Raw genomic sequence first — 16864 nt, forward strand, 5'->3', positions numbered from 1 at the left:
TTCCTACAAATTTAGGTAAAAAGTGGTGAAATTTGGTATGATGAAGAGGTCTGTCTTAATAGACATTATTACCATTTCATCTTGAGAAGTGATTGCTGAATAAGTAGAAAATTAGTTTTAAAATACAATTTTTAAATTTCTTCTTTGTAGGATACTGTTTTAATTTATGTTACTGAAATACTTTCTGAATTGTGAATGGTTTAAAAAAAAAAAGACTTTTTGTCCATAGGTTCAGATCCGGCCTTGGAACCTTAGTGATAGCGATTTTGTTATGGATGGTTCACAGCCTCTTGACCCACGAAAAACTATTTTTGTTGGTGGTGTTCCTCGGCCTTTACGAGCAGGTACACTGCGTGTTCTGCAGTATTGGGCATGTTGAATAAGCTGTATGATTGGGAGAGCAAGGGGGGAGACGTAATTTCAGCAAGGGAAGTGTTAAGTGCTCTTGACACTTATACCGGGAAACATTAATACAAATGAACTGTCATATTTGGTGCTTTTAGGAAGTGAGAAAAAAAATTACTGAATCTACACTACTGTTTTCTTTTTCTTTCTGGTTTAGTGGAACTTGCAATGATAATGGATCGCCTSTACGGAGGGGTGTGCTATGCTGGAATTGACACAGACCCTGAGCTGAAGTACCCAAAAGGAGCTGGGCGGGTTGCATTTTCTAATCAACAAAGTTACATAGCTGCTATCAGCGCTCGCTTTGTTCAGCTGCAGCATGGAGAAATAGATAAACGGGTAAGGTCCTCAAGCACGTTCTATTTTTGTTTCATGCCTTCTCTAGAAATGGTTTTCCAAGTAAATGTGAATGCATCACTTGAAGACTGTAAATGTTAGATCGGATTCATTGCATATTTAGGGCTAGATTTTGCCACTTAGATACAACACAGAATAAAAATGAAAGAGTAGTGCAGAGCTCTTGCTTCTGGACTGTGGTGGCAACTGTGAAGCAGACTTCCTTAAACTGCCTAGCATAATGGGAAGCATTTCAGCTCCCTTGCCCTTTTGTAAGAGCATTGCATTTTTATACTCCCACTGTAAGTATTTGCCCTTGTAATGTTTGTATAAAGTCAGGGAGTAAGGCATCTCCCAAGGATGGAGCAGTTCCTATTCCTGTTCTACATCTCTATAGAGAGTAGGCAGAATTTGGCCTGATGTTACATATACTGGATCATCCTAAAGAGCATCATAGCAAAGCGTTGTAAGCTCCTTGGTGGACGTTACAGCCTCATAGTCATCCTCCATAGCTTACTTAAAGGCTATGCCCAGTTAACTTCTAAAATAATGATCAAAATTATTTACAGCTTATTTTATTCTTTTATTAACATAAATTAAAGGAGTATGCCAAATGGATCTGCAGCTTGCTTCTCYTCGCACTCTAATATAAAATGTGACTGTCCTATTATGCTAATCTTAGGGGCACAATTTTGAGAAGCTCAGATCCTTGCCTCTACTGTGCTGTCTAGTTCGTGCTTTTTCCTAAGATTTTCAGGAATCAGGATTATGTGGCTGTCATTATTGATATTAATTCTATAATTACTACAGGGAGGGGAAAAAGGCCCCAAAGCCTTAACCTCTAAGCTTCAGTCAGTCATTGTTGTTAAATGGCTGATTAGCCGATTATCATTTCACTCCTGTTTGCCTATAAAACTGGGGAAGAAGAATTGGAACAACAATTTGATTGTGGGCCTGAGAATTGGAATGTTTTTGTTCTAGTCTTGGCTCAGAAATAAATTCTGTATGGCTTTGAACAAATAATTTGCCTCCCCCCCCACCCTTGTGCAACTTCTGCTTGCATAAGCAGACACTTGGGTGAATAGGTCCATTGAAGCTGGTGGGACTACAGATTTTAAGTAAGTACTTGTGAACTCTAGGAAAGATTTTGCAATCTATTTCCCTTTCCTTCTCTCCTCCCACTCCTCCTTATTTCCCCGTTTTCTACATGCTTTAGAAGAAATGTGGGGAGATACGTGCTCAGAGGATTTATTAGAATAGTTGTTTTGGATGCATGAGAGAGAAATGCAACAGTGGCAATACTGCTTTTTATTATTAAGGTATTATTTTTTATTAATTTTTRTAGTAACATTTTATATGCACATAAAATGACTAACAGAGAAGGAATTCCTGTAAAATTAGGCAAAGAGGTGCGCCCTTCAATGAGATAATACAAGTTAAATGTTCGGTGGCCTGCAGCACCCAGCGCTGTAGAGGTTCTGATGAGTGCTACCACCCTAACTTTGATGCAACTGCTGTAATTTAAGCTACTCTACACTGTGCATTTGAGAAGTTCAATATGCATAGCACAAATAACAGGTAATATTTGGTAATATTTACAGGTAATATTGCAAGTCAAATTTGGCACACGTGCTTCAGCACACAATAAATGTGCTGAAGGCTCTAATATCTGTGGGTTGCTAACTTGCACAAAAACYGGTGCTGCAGGTACAGGCCAAAGCAAACAGATGTATAGTTACATGTGCTGTAGTTGGGCCTTTAGGTTGCAGCCTAGACCAGCCTCTGAGTGTGTCTGGGAACACTGGTAATAGAGGAAGATAGCTGCCACATTAAGGAGGCCTGCGTAGCGTATTTGTAGTTTACACTCCTTAGCATTTATAGAAGATGAAGATGACGCTCATCACTGAGTACCCACTTAAAACTAGTCAGCCAAAGTAGCATTGAAGGGAGAAAGTGGTATGATGTTAGGAATGTTTGTTTGCCTCTGCTATTTTACACATTTGCAGTTCTGGGTTAGCGTGGGGGGTATTTGAGAAACAGAACTCTTCAGGAATGGAAAACAAAAAATGAAGCGAAAAGAAAGGCTACTACACTGCTTTGAGTAGTTTATTTTTACTGTAAGCACAAAYTACATCAACTACTGCAGTGACTTGCCTGGACTGTAATAAAATTGGGTAAGTTTAAAAACACAGGAACTTATGAATGTCCTTATTTGGCTTGGTTGGCGTGGCACTCTGAGATCCCCRAGACGTACAAAGACTTTCATCACTGTGCCAGATGCAGAAATAGAAGGGTAACATTAGAGACACTAGTCTTGGTCTGGATATTTGGAAATGTTTCTGAGAAAAATGGTTAAACAAGCTTCAGAGAGTGCTCRCAAGCACTTCTAGAATAGCAACTTGTAATGTAGCTATATATTTTTTAAGTTGAGGTTTTGTGCTGTACTTCGGAGTAATTCATGCATTGACCTTTAGCAGCCCTAAGAAGCAGAGAAATGGTAGTGATGGTGATCATTAGTTGTGAGGTGGAACAGAGGCTTTAGGGGATGGCAGGGCTGCTGTTGTTATTTAAACGTGTAGGCATGTCTAAAGGAGCTGTACTTAATGCAGCCGGGCACTGAGAGTCGTGAGCTCGTCGTTCCTGTCACAGAAGAAGCTTTCTGGAGTGCTGCGGACAGGGTTTTGTAGTCCACAGTACAGCAGGCTTGGTTTTGGTACGCAAATGCGTGCATTAAAAGCCAGTAGCCTGCAGATGTTGCAGTATAGATGTATCCTTGGAGCACCAGCTGGTAAATTCCTATGAGTTATTACCAGTTAAAAACTTGGAAGAAAATTTTCCYCTCCTTTCTTGTCTCCTGTGCTAAATTGCTGCTCATCATCTTGTCCTTAATGCTAGCTCTCTAGGTTGGCATTTTAAGCTTCATATATGATACCAGCAAGGTTAGGCACCTTGCTGCCAATCTCCTTCTGCTGAGTGAAGTAAGCCTCAGTAAAAGGAAACAGAATCGTACTCTTTATTAAAGATAATAAATGATTTTTTTAAGGTGGAAATTCAGACATTGAAATTTGCTGAATATGTGCATTTTTTAATTTGCAGTTAGTGTGTAAACAGTTTATGTTCCTGCCTGAAAGAGTAGAAGCTTAAKTGTGTGTCACTATACTTAAACCCCCACAATTCTCCCAAGGTTTTGATAAGAATCTCTGCACATAAATTCTGTAATAATGTGTTCATTGGTACCTTTTTTAAAAAGGTTATAGCATGCATGATAAAGATGATGAGTATCCAGGTTTTTTTAAGCTATAAGGAGGAACAGCGGGAGCAGGATTGTTCTCAAGTTAAGTGTCTGTAGTTTTGAGTGTTTAATGGCTGTGATCAAGTGATCACAGTCTTGCTAGAATAAACATAGTAAATAATGTGGAATTGTCATTACCTACATTGTTATTAAGAATTGCAAACTTTCTTCTTGTTTTCTGCATACAGGTGGAAGTTAAGCCATATGTCTTGGATGATCAGCTTTGTGATGAATGTCAGGGGGCCCGCTGTGGTGGAAAATTTGCTCCATTTTTCTGTGCTAATGTTACCTGTCTGCAGTATTACTGTGAATATTGCTGGGCTGCTATCCATTCACGTGCTGGCAGGGAATTCCACAAACCCTTGGTGAAGGAGGGAGGAGATCGCCCAAGACATATTTCATTCCGCTGGAACTAAGTGATTACTGCAGTGCTTATATGCAGGCCTCAAATTAAGTGCACTCTTCTGTTATCCTGATTGTCCCTMCCCCACCCAACCCTTTCTCTTATTCAAGATAGCATGTCCTTTTGTAGTAGTCTGTAATTTAACAATAGTATAATGAAAGAATGACCTATAATATGGGTATTTTGTAGACTCTTGTCATTGAAAACTGTATTGGGAACTCCTTTTCGTATTGATAACATGTTGCAAGCAAGTTGCATTCTCTTGTCTTTACTACCAAGAGAACACTTAATTTCATGCAACRTTTTCTTAGAGGAGAGAAAAATATTAAGAAAAGAGAATTGAAACAATAGAGTATTTTGGTTTTTTAATTAAATTATTGTTAATAAAGAACATAAGAATACTTTTATTAAAATAACCATGTAACAATAACACTATCGGTCTGTTCTGACACTTTCCCCCAGGGAAGCCTGTTCTTTTCCTCTCTTTTTGTTTTGACTTTGCAGTTTTTCCAGCAACAGATGAAGTTAGCATTTACCTATCAACAGGAAAGAGCATGTTTAAAGCAACAGAAATGCATGAGCAAAGTTCAGGCAGCATTATAATAGTGTTTTTTAAAAAAATCTGTTGAGGGTTTTGAGGCTGAATTTTTAGCTCGGTATGTATCTGACCGTGCCTCTGACTACCACCCACATCCAAATTACTAATGAGATARGCAGAGCTTACTATAGTTTCATCAGAATGATTACATTTTAAGAATTCCTGAATGTATAAGTTGAGTAAAGTTACTACTGAGGGGGGAGTGCACTTTCTTTTTTCTTTAAGAGAATTCAGTTGTCTGATTACAGCCCTAGAAATCCTACCAAAGCTAGAAAAATGACAACTAGTTAACTGGCATTTCCTCTCCTGAAGGATGAATATATAGATTTTTATTTTTGATGGCTATATATAACTCTATATCCTAATCTACTAACATTCATCAGGGGCCAGCCTTTGCTCTCCATTTTGACATGAAAAAGTAGAAAACCTAAGGATACCTCAAGGATATCACTGATTTTCATTGAAGTTTTGATATTCCAGTGTGTCACACAAATTAAAATTGGCTGCTTATTGATTTCCCATCTTGGATGTAAAGTTAGTTTTAAATATCCTCTAACTTAGTTGTAACCGAAGGCATAAAGCTAAGTAATTTCCAAGTCTTGCTTTGTACTGTTCCCTGAATTTGTGTGCGAGACAGTGCAAACATGCATATGCCTTTCTTACTCTTCCTGTAGAAAAATATCTCAACTGAGATTCCTCCTCTTCAGAACTTAATATGGGGAAATAAGGAAACATAGGTATTTGAAGTGCCAACATTGCTAAGTTAATGCCTGCTTTATTATAAATAAGTTCTACCTTGAGAAGCATTAACACAGTACATGTTAATCGAATGATGAGGAGTGGGTGCACGAGTTTAGTTTGAAATAGTTGAATGAAGGAGTAGTTCTGAAAAATATTTTTATTRCTTTTAAACTAATGCCCTGGCCAACTTTTAAAATGATTTTTTTTTAGCAGTGTACAAACAAACGAACTTGGTGGCAATCTTCTAAACTGCCTGACTGGCATGGTACCATCCTAGATTCTCTCAAACCAAAGACTTGCCTCAGCACTGCTTGGAAAACATCTGCTCCATAAAAGCCTTTGCCAGCCCCCTCATCTTGTTCCCCCCCACCCCAGATTATCTTTATGAGAAGCAGTTTTTATTTTCAATACAGGCTTTAATGAACTATACCTTATCAAGTTCCAAAGGTCAAAATGGAGACATTTGCTGTCTACTAGTCAAGTATAGAAAGGGAGCTGCTTTTAATGAAATCCCTGAAAATATTGACAACAGTAATGCAAATGCAGAGTGCTCTTGTGTAGATTGTCAGGGACTTTTTTTTCTCTGAAGTACATAATTATAGTTGGAATGTTCCTTTAATTTTTTTAATGCTTGTAGGTGGCTTGGGGTGTGCTATTGTGCCGATCCTACCCAGTTAACAGGTGAGATGAGTTACCATTACAAGAAATAACACTGTTTGAGAACTAGCTTTGAATAATAATTTTCCCTTTGTACATGACCTGCTGAATTTCGGTACAGTGTTTTTGTAGCTAACTTATTTTGTCATGCACATAATGTATATTTGTTATGCACTACTTTTGTATATCTTGTTTTTCCAACAGTGAGCATTTTTAGGCACACTTTTCACTGACGGGATATCTCTTTATGCAATACCTCAATTTTTCATATTGCAAAGAGTAGCTTTTTGTACTTTTATTACTGAGAGATCTTCATATACTTCATTTTTTAATATAAATAATTTTAATAAATTTTATTTTCTTATATTCTGCTTTTTATACATTTCAGTGCTCTGCATACATTTTGAATTATGGATGTTGTGCACTGGCAATGCTATTTTAGAATCTGCAGAGAAAAGAAAGCATGTTGCTTAAACATCTTAGCCCAGCACCAGGTATTTGGTGTACATATAATTTAAGAAATAGTATATGTAAAGTTGAGAATTAAAGAAGAAAAGCATGAAAGTGACAAATGACACTGTCTTTAGACCCTGAAATTTAAATGCATAAATATAGTGTAGAAATTTAAAAGTAAAGAAACAGCAAAATTGTCTACTGCTTCTTACTAAGTTTTTAAAAATTATACACAAATGCAGGCGTTTTTGGTGAATGTTTAGCCATTTTTAATATTAACAAATTGATGTTAGGTGTTTGATGCAGAAATGTGTCTGCTCTTTTAAATTATATTTAAAGAATAAAAGAGAGCCTGCTAGGTGGCAGGCATGTAATGTTAGTATGCATGACTAATGTAAGAAATTGTTATTCTACTAATATTCACTTGTGATTGTGTGACAAGCGTGTTTACAAATTATTTGGTTACACTTCGATTTACAGGGCATAAACAATTATATACATTACTCTGTACTTAAATAGTGATTACATGTCCTTCTGATTACATGGGATTTGTAGTTGGAGTTACCATGTCACTCCAAACATAATTAACATGTAATTAGTTTACAAGTCTTAGGGTATCACTTCAATTTGCAAAGGGGTTAATAAGCATGTAGTTTTATCACATTAGCATGGCACTGGCCATGTATTTACAATGTAGTTACAGAGTAATTACATGGTTATTTTTGCAATGTAAAATAAAGTGTTTCTGATTATTTTATATGTAAAGGAACCCCACTGCCCCGTGCTTTTTGGTATAGTATATACTTCTCCATACACAGACCTCTGCAGAATGCAAATTTAAAACTTGCAGTGAATGAATTTAGCGTTTTATAAGGATGCTGTTGGAAAGACTTGATAATTCACCCCTTTTGTTTTTGAAGAGTTAAAACCTTCTGTTAAAAGGTGATTTAAAACTTGAATRTGATGAATTGTGGCAAGTTAACTTCAAGTTATGTGCAATACCTATTTCAGACTTCTGGAAGATCTTTGCAGTGTAATTCTTTGTTTTTAATTGCAGACATTTAAAAATGTCATTTTCTACTGTTCTAGTAAATCCTCTTTCTTGCTGGTGTTTCTAAAGAAAAGAATCAGAAATCAATCTTTCTACTAATGTAAATTTGAGATTATTTTTAAAAAATGGAATAAAAGGTTTTGGTCATTTGCTTTATTTTATTATCTTATTTTAAAGCTACTGTGATAGCATTGTAAGAATTGGGACAATATTGTATTCAACTGTTTTATTTTTTATATTTTTAAATTTTAAAGTATAATTAGTTTTTATAATTTTCATCAGATTTTTTGTTATATTTTTTGGAAGTGAAACTTTTAGCAAGTGGGTGTCTAGTTTTTACTAATCCCTAATATGTTTTTCCCCCAATGTATTGCTCATATTATCAGAAGGAAAAGTTATTTAAGTATGTCAGTTAATTGTACTACTTGGCTGAATTTCCATATAGTTTTTACTGTGTATGGGGAGGTTGTAGTATTTATTATAGCATTTTAAATAAGGGTAATTCATTTTTTATTAAAGTCATTTTCACGTTTAAGTTCATATTTTTGTATGTTCTACTCTAAGTTATATAACACAAGTTACTTTTTTTAAAGAGTTCATTTGTTGAAGTGCTAGTGAAAAATTAATGTTATTAAATAGTTTGCAAATGACTATTTATACCAGTATGCATATAATTTTTAAATATTTGTAATGTGAGATGTTGAATGAATAAAACTTTTAACTCAATTTTTCTTCTTAACCTTCTTATTTTAAGCTTCCTATGGAAACATGTTCCTTTGTGGCTGAAGTGTATGGGGCTTGGGAAGTGATTTTGATGAAGCAGACAGCACACCTATGACTATATGATGTGTTAAGTGCTTTAGGCTAAGTTCTGCGGTTCTRTTCTGGTCAAAACTCTAACTGGTTTGGAGCATGGTTTTGCAGGGGGTAAGTGTGGGAGAGGAGTACTAGCACTTGAGAGATGCTGATACCCTGAACACTGCATTAAATTGCTATGAAATAACTGTGCAATATTGCAGAAATGGAATGCACTAGTGCACTCTGGATCACAGTGAAAGAAGCAGCGTCTTTACTGCTGCTGTCCAGATGTCTGTAGGGGGTGTTGAATGCTGACTACTTAAYGTTGTGAATTTGGTGCTTGCTGAGTATAGTCTAGAAATCTCATCTAGCTTTGGAAAAACCCTTCAGCAGATTCAGCACTATTTTTTAAACAGCCTGGAGCATATCCAGTTAGGCCAAGCTATTGTCGCTAAACGTTTGATCACTTTTCTACTTGGTGCTCTCCGCTGCTCAGTAATAGGCACAAAGATAAAAAGCCGTACAGCTGAGAAATCAAACTAACTGGGCAGGTGACATGTTCAGTGAGAAGAATACCACTGAGGCACACGTAATGCAGCACGTCAGTCAGAAACCACTGCCAAGCCCCAAAGATACTAGTTAGGGCCTGGGTATGGCCGAGCATGGCATACACAGACAAGGATTCTTTTACTTGCCTTGCAGTTGTGATCTGAGACTCTGAGAAAGAAGAAGTCTGGCATTTTAAAGACCATTCTTAGATGAGCTTGCTAGCGTTAGCCATCAGTTTAAAATGTCTAAAACGTTTAAAATATCATTTAGGGTGTTACCACCTTATGTATCTGCCCTCCRTGGATTATGCGACAGGAACCATGCACAAGTTGTGCATCCTCAGCAGCTAGGAATCCTGCAGGCTTTATTTGTTTTTCCATTTTGATACAAAAAGCTAAGTTTCAGTGAACTATAATTTTGATTGGTCTAGAAGTTGGTCTGCTGAGTGGATTCATGTGCAACTCAAGAAAAACTGCCCAAACTACAATATCCTAGTAGGAATCAAACCATGTCTGTTGCATCAAACAGCATTTYGCTGTTAGTGTCTGAGTTGGTAATATCTTCTGCACCTGAGGAATGGTGCTGGAAATGTTAAATAGACGCTGAGTACTCTTGTTTTCCATAGGTGCTTCAGGAAATGCAAATCTTATAGAACAGAGCTCTAATAGGATTAATGCTGCAAGATGCTAGTCATTTGAATTCCCATTGGCTTCAGATGAAATGAACTTAGAAGCTGGTGCCTTTACAAACAAGTTTTTTAACAATGATAAAAAATTTTGCTGGTGACTCCTTGTACATGCTTACAACAGCTTGAAATCAATATTTAAAAAAGGAACAAAATGCTGGTTAAGCTTTGGATCAAATACGGTGAGTAGAGAGGGGATGTCTACCTAGTGAATAACGAATTCCTCACTGCTTCCTTTTGTGCCAGCCAAATAATACTAGACAGTATTGACCAGTTTATAGCACGTGACTCAGCTGGTAGCAGAAGTATTATCTATCCGTTCTCTGTTTTAGTATTGTTAGGAAATAGTCATGGTTCAGCCTCTCCCAATGTGATAACAAGTTCTTGGCATTGTTTGAAGTGCACATAGTCTTTTGGAAAGCATGGGCTTATCAGTGTTTTACCTAGTAATGATTTTTAAAGTAGTATAATAGACTTGAAATTTGGTCTTGGAATATCTCCTGATGCCAGGTTAGTGGAATTGCTGATGTCCTTCAAAAACAAGGCATTGTCTAACTGATTTCAGTTCACATATGCTATAAACTTAGAAGTGTATATTAGAATAGAACTTCTGATTTCAAGATGAGATGTATATATTCATTTTGAACTTTTCCCATCTGAAGATGGCAGAAATACTCCGTGAATGTTTARTAAACTAAATCTCATTTCACAAGCAGAATCTAAAAACTCAGTAAGTTGAAATGCTGAAAGTCTGGAGTGCTCAAAAATAAAAAATAAACACTCTTGGTAGTGACAGCCTTGGCTGAATCTGACTTGCTGAGAAGAAGCTCTCTAAGAGAGATGATGCATCAAATCTCTTTTGGATTTATGTTTGTCCTGAAACTACAAATAAATGCTACAGGCAGACTGCAAAAGGTGGAGGTACGCATGATGGATAAAACTGGAGAACTTCCACAGTACATGCACTTCAGCTGTTTTCTTTCAGCACAAACTGCTTGTTGAGCACACAGCTTTCTCTTGGGTGCTACTTTCAGTAAATGAACTGCTACATTCCGCATCAGTGGAAAAAAACTCGTTTTGGGTGGAGATGGATAAAATCTGGATATCCATATCCATGGCAATGGATAAATCTAKACCATCTACTACAGATTTAAAGGCAAAGGTGTACTTTAAAGAAAGTCTCCTAGCTGCTGAATTGTTACTGGATGGTTTCTGCTGTCTGTCCTGATCCTCCAGCTGCTGTTTATTCAGTACTATGAAAGCCTCCTCAGCCGTGGTCCTAAATGCACATTGCTTGTCTACAGGAAATCTAAGACAAATAACAGCCTCAGAAAGGATAGATGAGGAAAAAACACTGACATCTCTTCCTCTGTGTAAAATAAGCTGATTCAGTCTGTCAGTATGAAAAACAGCCTCTGGGATAAGAATATACTTGCAGCTGTCTTTACAGTCRTAGGAACTGAATGGAGCGGAGGGGGGTTGAACCAGTGCTCTTAAGTACATTTTTGAACTCCCCATTTGGGATGGGGGGGAGAGTCTTTCTGAAACTTGATGCTCTAATTAGTGCTATCAGCAGCTATTTTCATGGTACACAAACTAAAATTTGCTGACTTTTTTGTAGGGCTTGTTTTGAGGAGGCTTTTGGATTCTAAATATTTCTTTATTAGGGAGATCATCAATCCTCCTTGTATATATAAAATACGGAGATATTTAAGGTCTGGTTTTGATTTTGTTTTTCTTCCTGAAATTTTATTTTGGTGAATTGTGACTTCTGAGATTAAACCCTCTAAACACAAAGCAAGTAAAAGGTAGCTGGGGGAACGCGTTTTTGGTTTTGTATTAAATTTAGTGTTTAATATGAACTGAATTTTATTGCTCTTAGTTTTGTGGCATTTTTTCAATTCTGAACATGTATCATAGGGTGAGCTGGTCTGCTTTTTGGGGGAGAGAGCAACATTGGTTTAATCTGAATGACAGACCAATAACATAGATGCAGTTGAAACATGCTGTGTGCTGCACTAATACAAGTTTTGTTATCTGTAGAGGGTATCAATTCACACACAAGGCAATGCATTCAAAACAAAAATTGTCTCTGCAAACCTCTTCAACCCAATGCCTGTGAAAATGTGTGACCAGTCTAACTCACCATCTCAGACTGCTGCTGACTCATGAACCAGGATAGGTTTGCTTAGCGGTTGTTTATGCCTTGCTATGCATGTGAAAGCATTAAGGGGTCATTTTAGAAAAGTGCCTTTTTTCAAGACAGCACACGTTGCTTTAAGCACACGCTCAGTACTGGCTTGTGTATAGAGTCCATTCATGCCAAATGTTTCTAAATTTTCTTTCAGTGAGTTAAATGTGATTTTTAGATTTCTGAGGAACAGTCTCATCATAAGCTGCACGGAATAGCCCCCAGCTTTGCTTCAGCAGGCCAGCTGTTCCCAGGCAGATGCTGCTCTGAACACACTGCCAGATTTAACTCAGTTCTTCAGTCAGTAGCAAGAAAATTTGCTCAAGGCTTGCTTTTTCAGGGGGATGTCTTTGGAGGAAGTCAATGGCAGAACAAAGCAGTGACTGCTTTAATTTTCTTTGCAGAACTAGCAATCCTTTGAGACAGAAGCCCTACTCTGTTTCTTTTTCTGGCAGGATCCTTATGTCTTTGGGGGTAGGAGGGAAGTGAATGTACAGGATTTGGAACAGTTCTGCAAAGACCTTAGTACCATTACAAAGTGGAGCTACTGCTGAGAAGCAAGTCTGTTTAGTGATATTTGTACTGTAGTTAAATAAAACTGTCTGATATATGTGGACAGATGTATTGATGATTACATTAGCCTGCAGGCACACTTTGGACTGAGACTGTATTAGGTTTCAACAGCTAAGAAAACCTGAGCCTTCTGTGCTTGGACAGACAGTCTTGGAGGATCCAGGTTACCACAGAATCTGAGGATGATTAAGTGAGTTTGCTTTTTATATCCTGCACTGAATGGATATTCTTCCAGGATGTCGGAGAACAGTATCTGGAGGTTTATCTCAGGTGAGAGCAAACTTCTGTGCGCTCAGCAAGGGCATCACTGCACGTTCCCCAGAATAACAATAGGAGCAGTTAGTGTCCCAGTCCCTGCAGCCAAACATCTGAAAGAGCCAAAGTAAAATTTTGCTGTCTTTAATTTGGAAACAAACATGTCATCATTAAACACCAGTAACTTGCACATTTCTATGGGAAAATGAAGTCAGAGAAACTGTAGTCTTAAACTGCCTTGTGCCATATCCACTTGACTATAAATCTTTCCCAGAAATAAGGCTGTTTAAATATGTTTTTCAGTTTCAGTAGTGATTTGGCCTTTTTGGAGTTCCCCTACAGTTTTATTTCAGGTTGGGATTCTTCATTTAGACATTTTAACACCATTTTTTTCTAAGCCAAAGGTTTCAGTCTCATTGATTTGRGTTTTGACTATGTTTTAAGGATCTTTTGGGTAACTTGAAAATTCCTCAAAGAGAGACTCAGTTTTTTTATGTAACAAACTTTATACTCTGCTAAATATATTTATGTGCAGCATGGATAAATATGCTGCTCCTTATGAGTGGTGTGAATGAAGTGATTCCCACAGGTATGGTGTGTAAAGCAATCTGAGCTATGCAAGTTCATTAATATGAAATGCAGGTGTGTTAAAATGGCAGCACTTCATCTCTCTGCTGCACTGTGTTGTTGCTTACATTAACCGTGAAACCTATTGTAAATTATGAAATTTATAAGTAAGCAAAAATTGAAGGCATAATGCATTGCTTCGATTTACCAGAAAGTGGTGAGTTTTGTTTTTATAATGATTTCTTGTTATACTATAAAYGGTCTCCAGCGTATTTTGTAAAGTAACCACATTCTAATAAAACACCTAATTCCAGTGACTCTTATTAAATCATCTGTGAAAACAAGGGAGATACAGTAATTATCTGCACTGTTACCTGGGGGTAATTAACAAGGTTTGACTATAGCTGTACTTCTCAGAACTTGCATACTTTCCACAAGAAAACTTGCTAATGGTGTTAAGGATTCCTATTTCAGATGGATTCATACTTTGAAGACAGCAAAGTGATCAAGACAAAGTAATACTTCATAAGCAATCTGCCTTGCCAGAGTTGTGTTGGATCRCGTAAGTACTCTGTGTGAGTCCACTGCAAAGAGTCCTCACAGAGAAGTAACAAATCTTGAACAGCAGAATGAGATTCCTTTTTTGTAGAGATAAATCAATGAATGTGCCTGCAGTAAAGTTTCCTTGGCTCCTTTCTTTCTTCTCCTTGGCATAAGCTGTAGGCATGCTAACACCAAAACCTAAGGTACTGTAAAACAATAATCAAAATGAATGAGGAAGACAACGCATACTTGACCAAAGTAAAACTCGAGCAATGGGATATGAGAAACAATGCAAGCTCTGAATTGGAGAGCTGACATTTGAATTCAGAACAAATGGCATGATGAGCTGCAGACTGAAAGCTAGAATCTGGTCTATTTTTAACCAGACAGTTGAAGAAGTGGTGAAGCCAAGATGTTTGTTCAAATCGACAAATAACATTGGAGGTAGTGACTAACTGATAGAGTCCACTTGTGCRTATAGAAAGGAGAGCGAGGAACAGTGTGCAGCTAAAATAGCTGAGTCTTTCCATTCTGCAGGTTGTTCATAGATTTTTAGATGTCATTGATTTTTGTCAGCAGTAATAGATCCTAAATGGGAAGTGAGCTGAATTTGCTTTTGAAATCAAACTTACGACAATCTGTTGTTGGGAAAAGAGCAGAACCTGTCGCATCAGGATGTGTATTTATATCAGCAGAGTGGAAGAATATTCCATGAAATACAGATGTTGGGAAAGCCTTTCATTTGGGAGGCCTTTTAAAACTGTTATCTATGAAGACGCATGAAATAGGCGATAGGAAGGAAGCAGCCTGCCAGTTAACAAAGCAAATTCCTGATTAGGAATGTACAGCAGCAAGCACTCATGCAAAGCATTAAGAGAGCGTAATGAAAATGAGTGCTGTGTAGGTTTACGTGGGTGTGGGGGAGTGGGGTGGATCGAGGTCCGTGTATTTTCAGCATAGGGAGCAAAGCATTTTCTTTACCAGGGCTCTGTGATTAATGGATGTGACAAAGTTTGCACTCCAGGATCATTTTTTAATGAAGCTATTCTCAGATTTGGTTGCCTCTCTGTGTAATGCCCCCAAATTGAACTCTTAGGTTACCTCACTAGACCAATTTGTTAGCTCAGCTCTTTGCAGGGGAGGGGACATCCCTAGTGTTTGGATATTTTTTTTTTATTTTATTTTATTTTTTTTTTTTGAGATCACAGTTGATCTCAAGGCTTCTGACTGGGCGGCTGCATTGTATCTGTGACCTCCTTCTCACTGCATGCGCTCTGCAGCCTGCAGTAGGGGTTCTTTTATCGCTGCAACACRACAATTCAGGCAAACTGTCCAGCTGTGGAGGCTGTTTTCTGCTTTTTCAACTACAGACACAAAATGCCTTTTTCTGACAGTGTATAAAGAAGCAGAAAATTCCAGGATACTTTGCAAAAGGGGGTAGCGGTGGTTTTTTTGGAAGGAGGGGGCTTGCTTTTCTTTTTTTTCCTTCCCCCCCACCTTTCTTTCTTTCTTTCTTTCTTTCTTTTTTTTTCTTTCCCTCCCCTTCCCCGGCTCCCCTGATCTTAGCTCAGCCGCGCAGGAGCACCGCCGCGCTCCTTGCGGGAGGTGCGGCTGCCATCTGCTGGGAGCCGCCTGCACGGCCCCGGCCCCGGCCCCGGCCCGCGGCCGCCCCGCGAAGCGCTCCGCTCCGCTCCGCCCCGCTCCGCAGTTCGGCAATTGCGAGATGCACGAATCGCCAGTGCAATTCGTATTCTGCTGCTGGGGGAAAAAAAAAGAAAAAAAAAAAGGAAAAAAAAAAAAAAAGGATTTTCAGTGGAATTTACTCTTTCTTTTTTAATGCTTTCCATTCCTGGAAGCAGTTAAATGGGCTGAAGCCCTGCAAAATGGTATTGAGTAGTATTTCAATGCTAAAGCAAAAATCAATGCGATCTGGGCTCTTAAGTGCTTTGAGAAATCCCACTTGCCATTGGTGATACCTAATAACCCGTGTGCTGCAGTGGAAGGTGTCRTTTTCGTGAGCGTGGAAGGGGAGGAATTTAAAGCCCAGTAGGGAGCTCCTCAGCATCGCCCAGTCTCGTTTATACCAGCTGTTGTTTGAAGAGCAAAATGGCCCGTGTATTAATACTGATGTTACTTAAACACGGTTCGCCGTGTAGCTGGACTCGGCCACCCGCGCAGTGGCAGGTTGCTGTTAGTTTGGCTTAYGCTGCCGTGAAAATTCACGGTATCAGAGCAGACGCCATCGACGCACAGCAGCAGTGGGGCGGCGATGGTTCCGCTCCTCCGCAGGGCACGTAAATCCACCGCTGCCTTCAGCCTGGAGTCTCACCTGTCGCTGTATTAATAATATGCCTCAAAGAGGTCGATATATGGCTGCAGGCTGAGGGCTGCGTACTTCGCGCTAAAGCTTAAGCAAGGCCGAGTGCAGCCCTGGGCAGTTTTTTGACAGAGCAGCGACTGAGAAGGTGCTCGAGGCAGGGGCACCGGAGCAGAGGTCCCTCTCGAAGGGCTGCAAGTTTTGAGGCGAACTCTACGGCCGGCTCCTGTCCCGCGGGCGGCCGGTCACGGCTGTTTCTGCCTCTTTCGCCCCCGAGCTGCGAGGCGGCGGCGAGGAGGGTCGGTGCCCACAGGCACCGCCGCGCCGCTCCTCGCAGCGCCGCCCGGGCACCGCCCTGCCCTGCTGCCCCAAAATGGAGCCTGGCTCCGGCCTGCGCCGGCCCCGCGTGCCGCTCGTTTACCTCAACAGCTTCGGCGCCCACCGCTGCGG

General features: G+C 39.0%; 2 protein-coding genes across 2 annotated transcripts in view; both read left to right on the top strand.

Annotated features, from left to right (window-relative positions):
- Window positions 1-8635, top strand: part of CPEB4 (cytoplasmic polyadenylation element binding protein 4) — a 45023-nt gene extending 36388 nt beyond the window's left edge. The window contains exons 6-8 of the mRNA XM_085298096.1: window positions 230-344; window positions 563-744; window positions 4222-8635. Of these exons, the coding sequence (XP_085154222.1) occupies window positions 230-344; window positions 563-744; window positions 4222-4449 (525 nt within the window). The 3' untranslated portion in view covers window positions 4450-8635. The remainder of the gene's footprint in view (window positions 1-229; window positions 345-562; window positions 745-4221) is intronic.
- An 8152-nt stretch (window positions 8636-16787) lies between these two features.
- Window positions 16788-16864, top strand: part of CUNH5orf47 (chromosome unknown C5orf47 homolog) — a 7256-nt gene continuing 7179 nt past the window's right edge. The window contains exon 1 of the mRNA XM_085298130.1: window positions 16788-16860. Coding sequence (XP_085154256.1) covers window positions 16788-16860 — 73 coding nt within the window. The remainder of the gene's footprint in view (window positions 16861-16864) is intronic.

This window comes from Rhea americana, unplaced genomic scaffold (assembly GCF_003343005.1).
Source record: "Rhea americana isolate MKP2758 unplaced genomic scaffold, rheAme1 scaffold_135, whole genome shotgun sequence".
In the NCBI taxonomy this organism is placed as follows: domain Eukaryota; kingdom Metazoa; phylum Chordata; class Aves; order Rheiformes; family Rheidae; genus Rhea; species Rhea americana.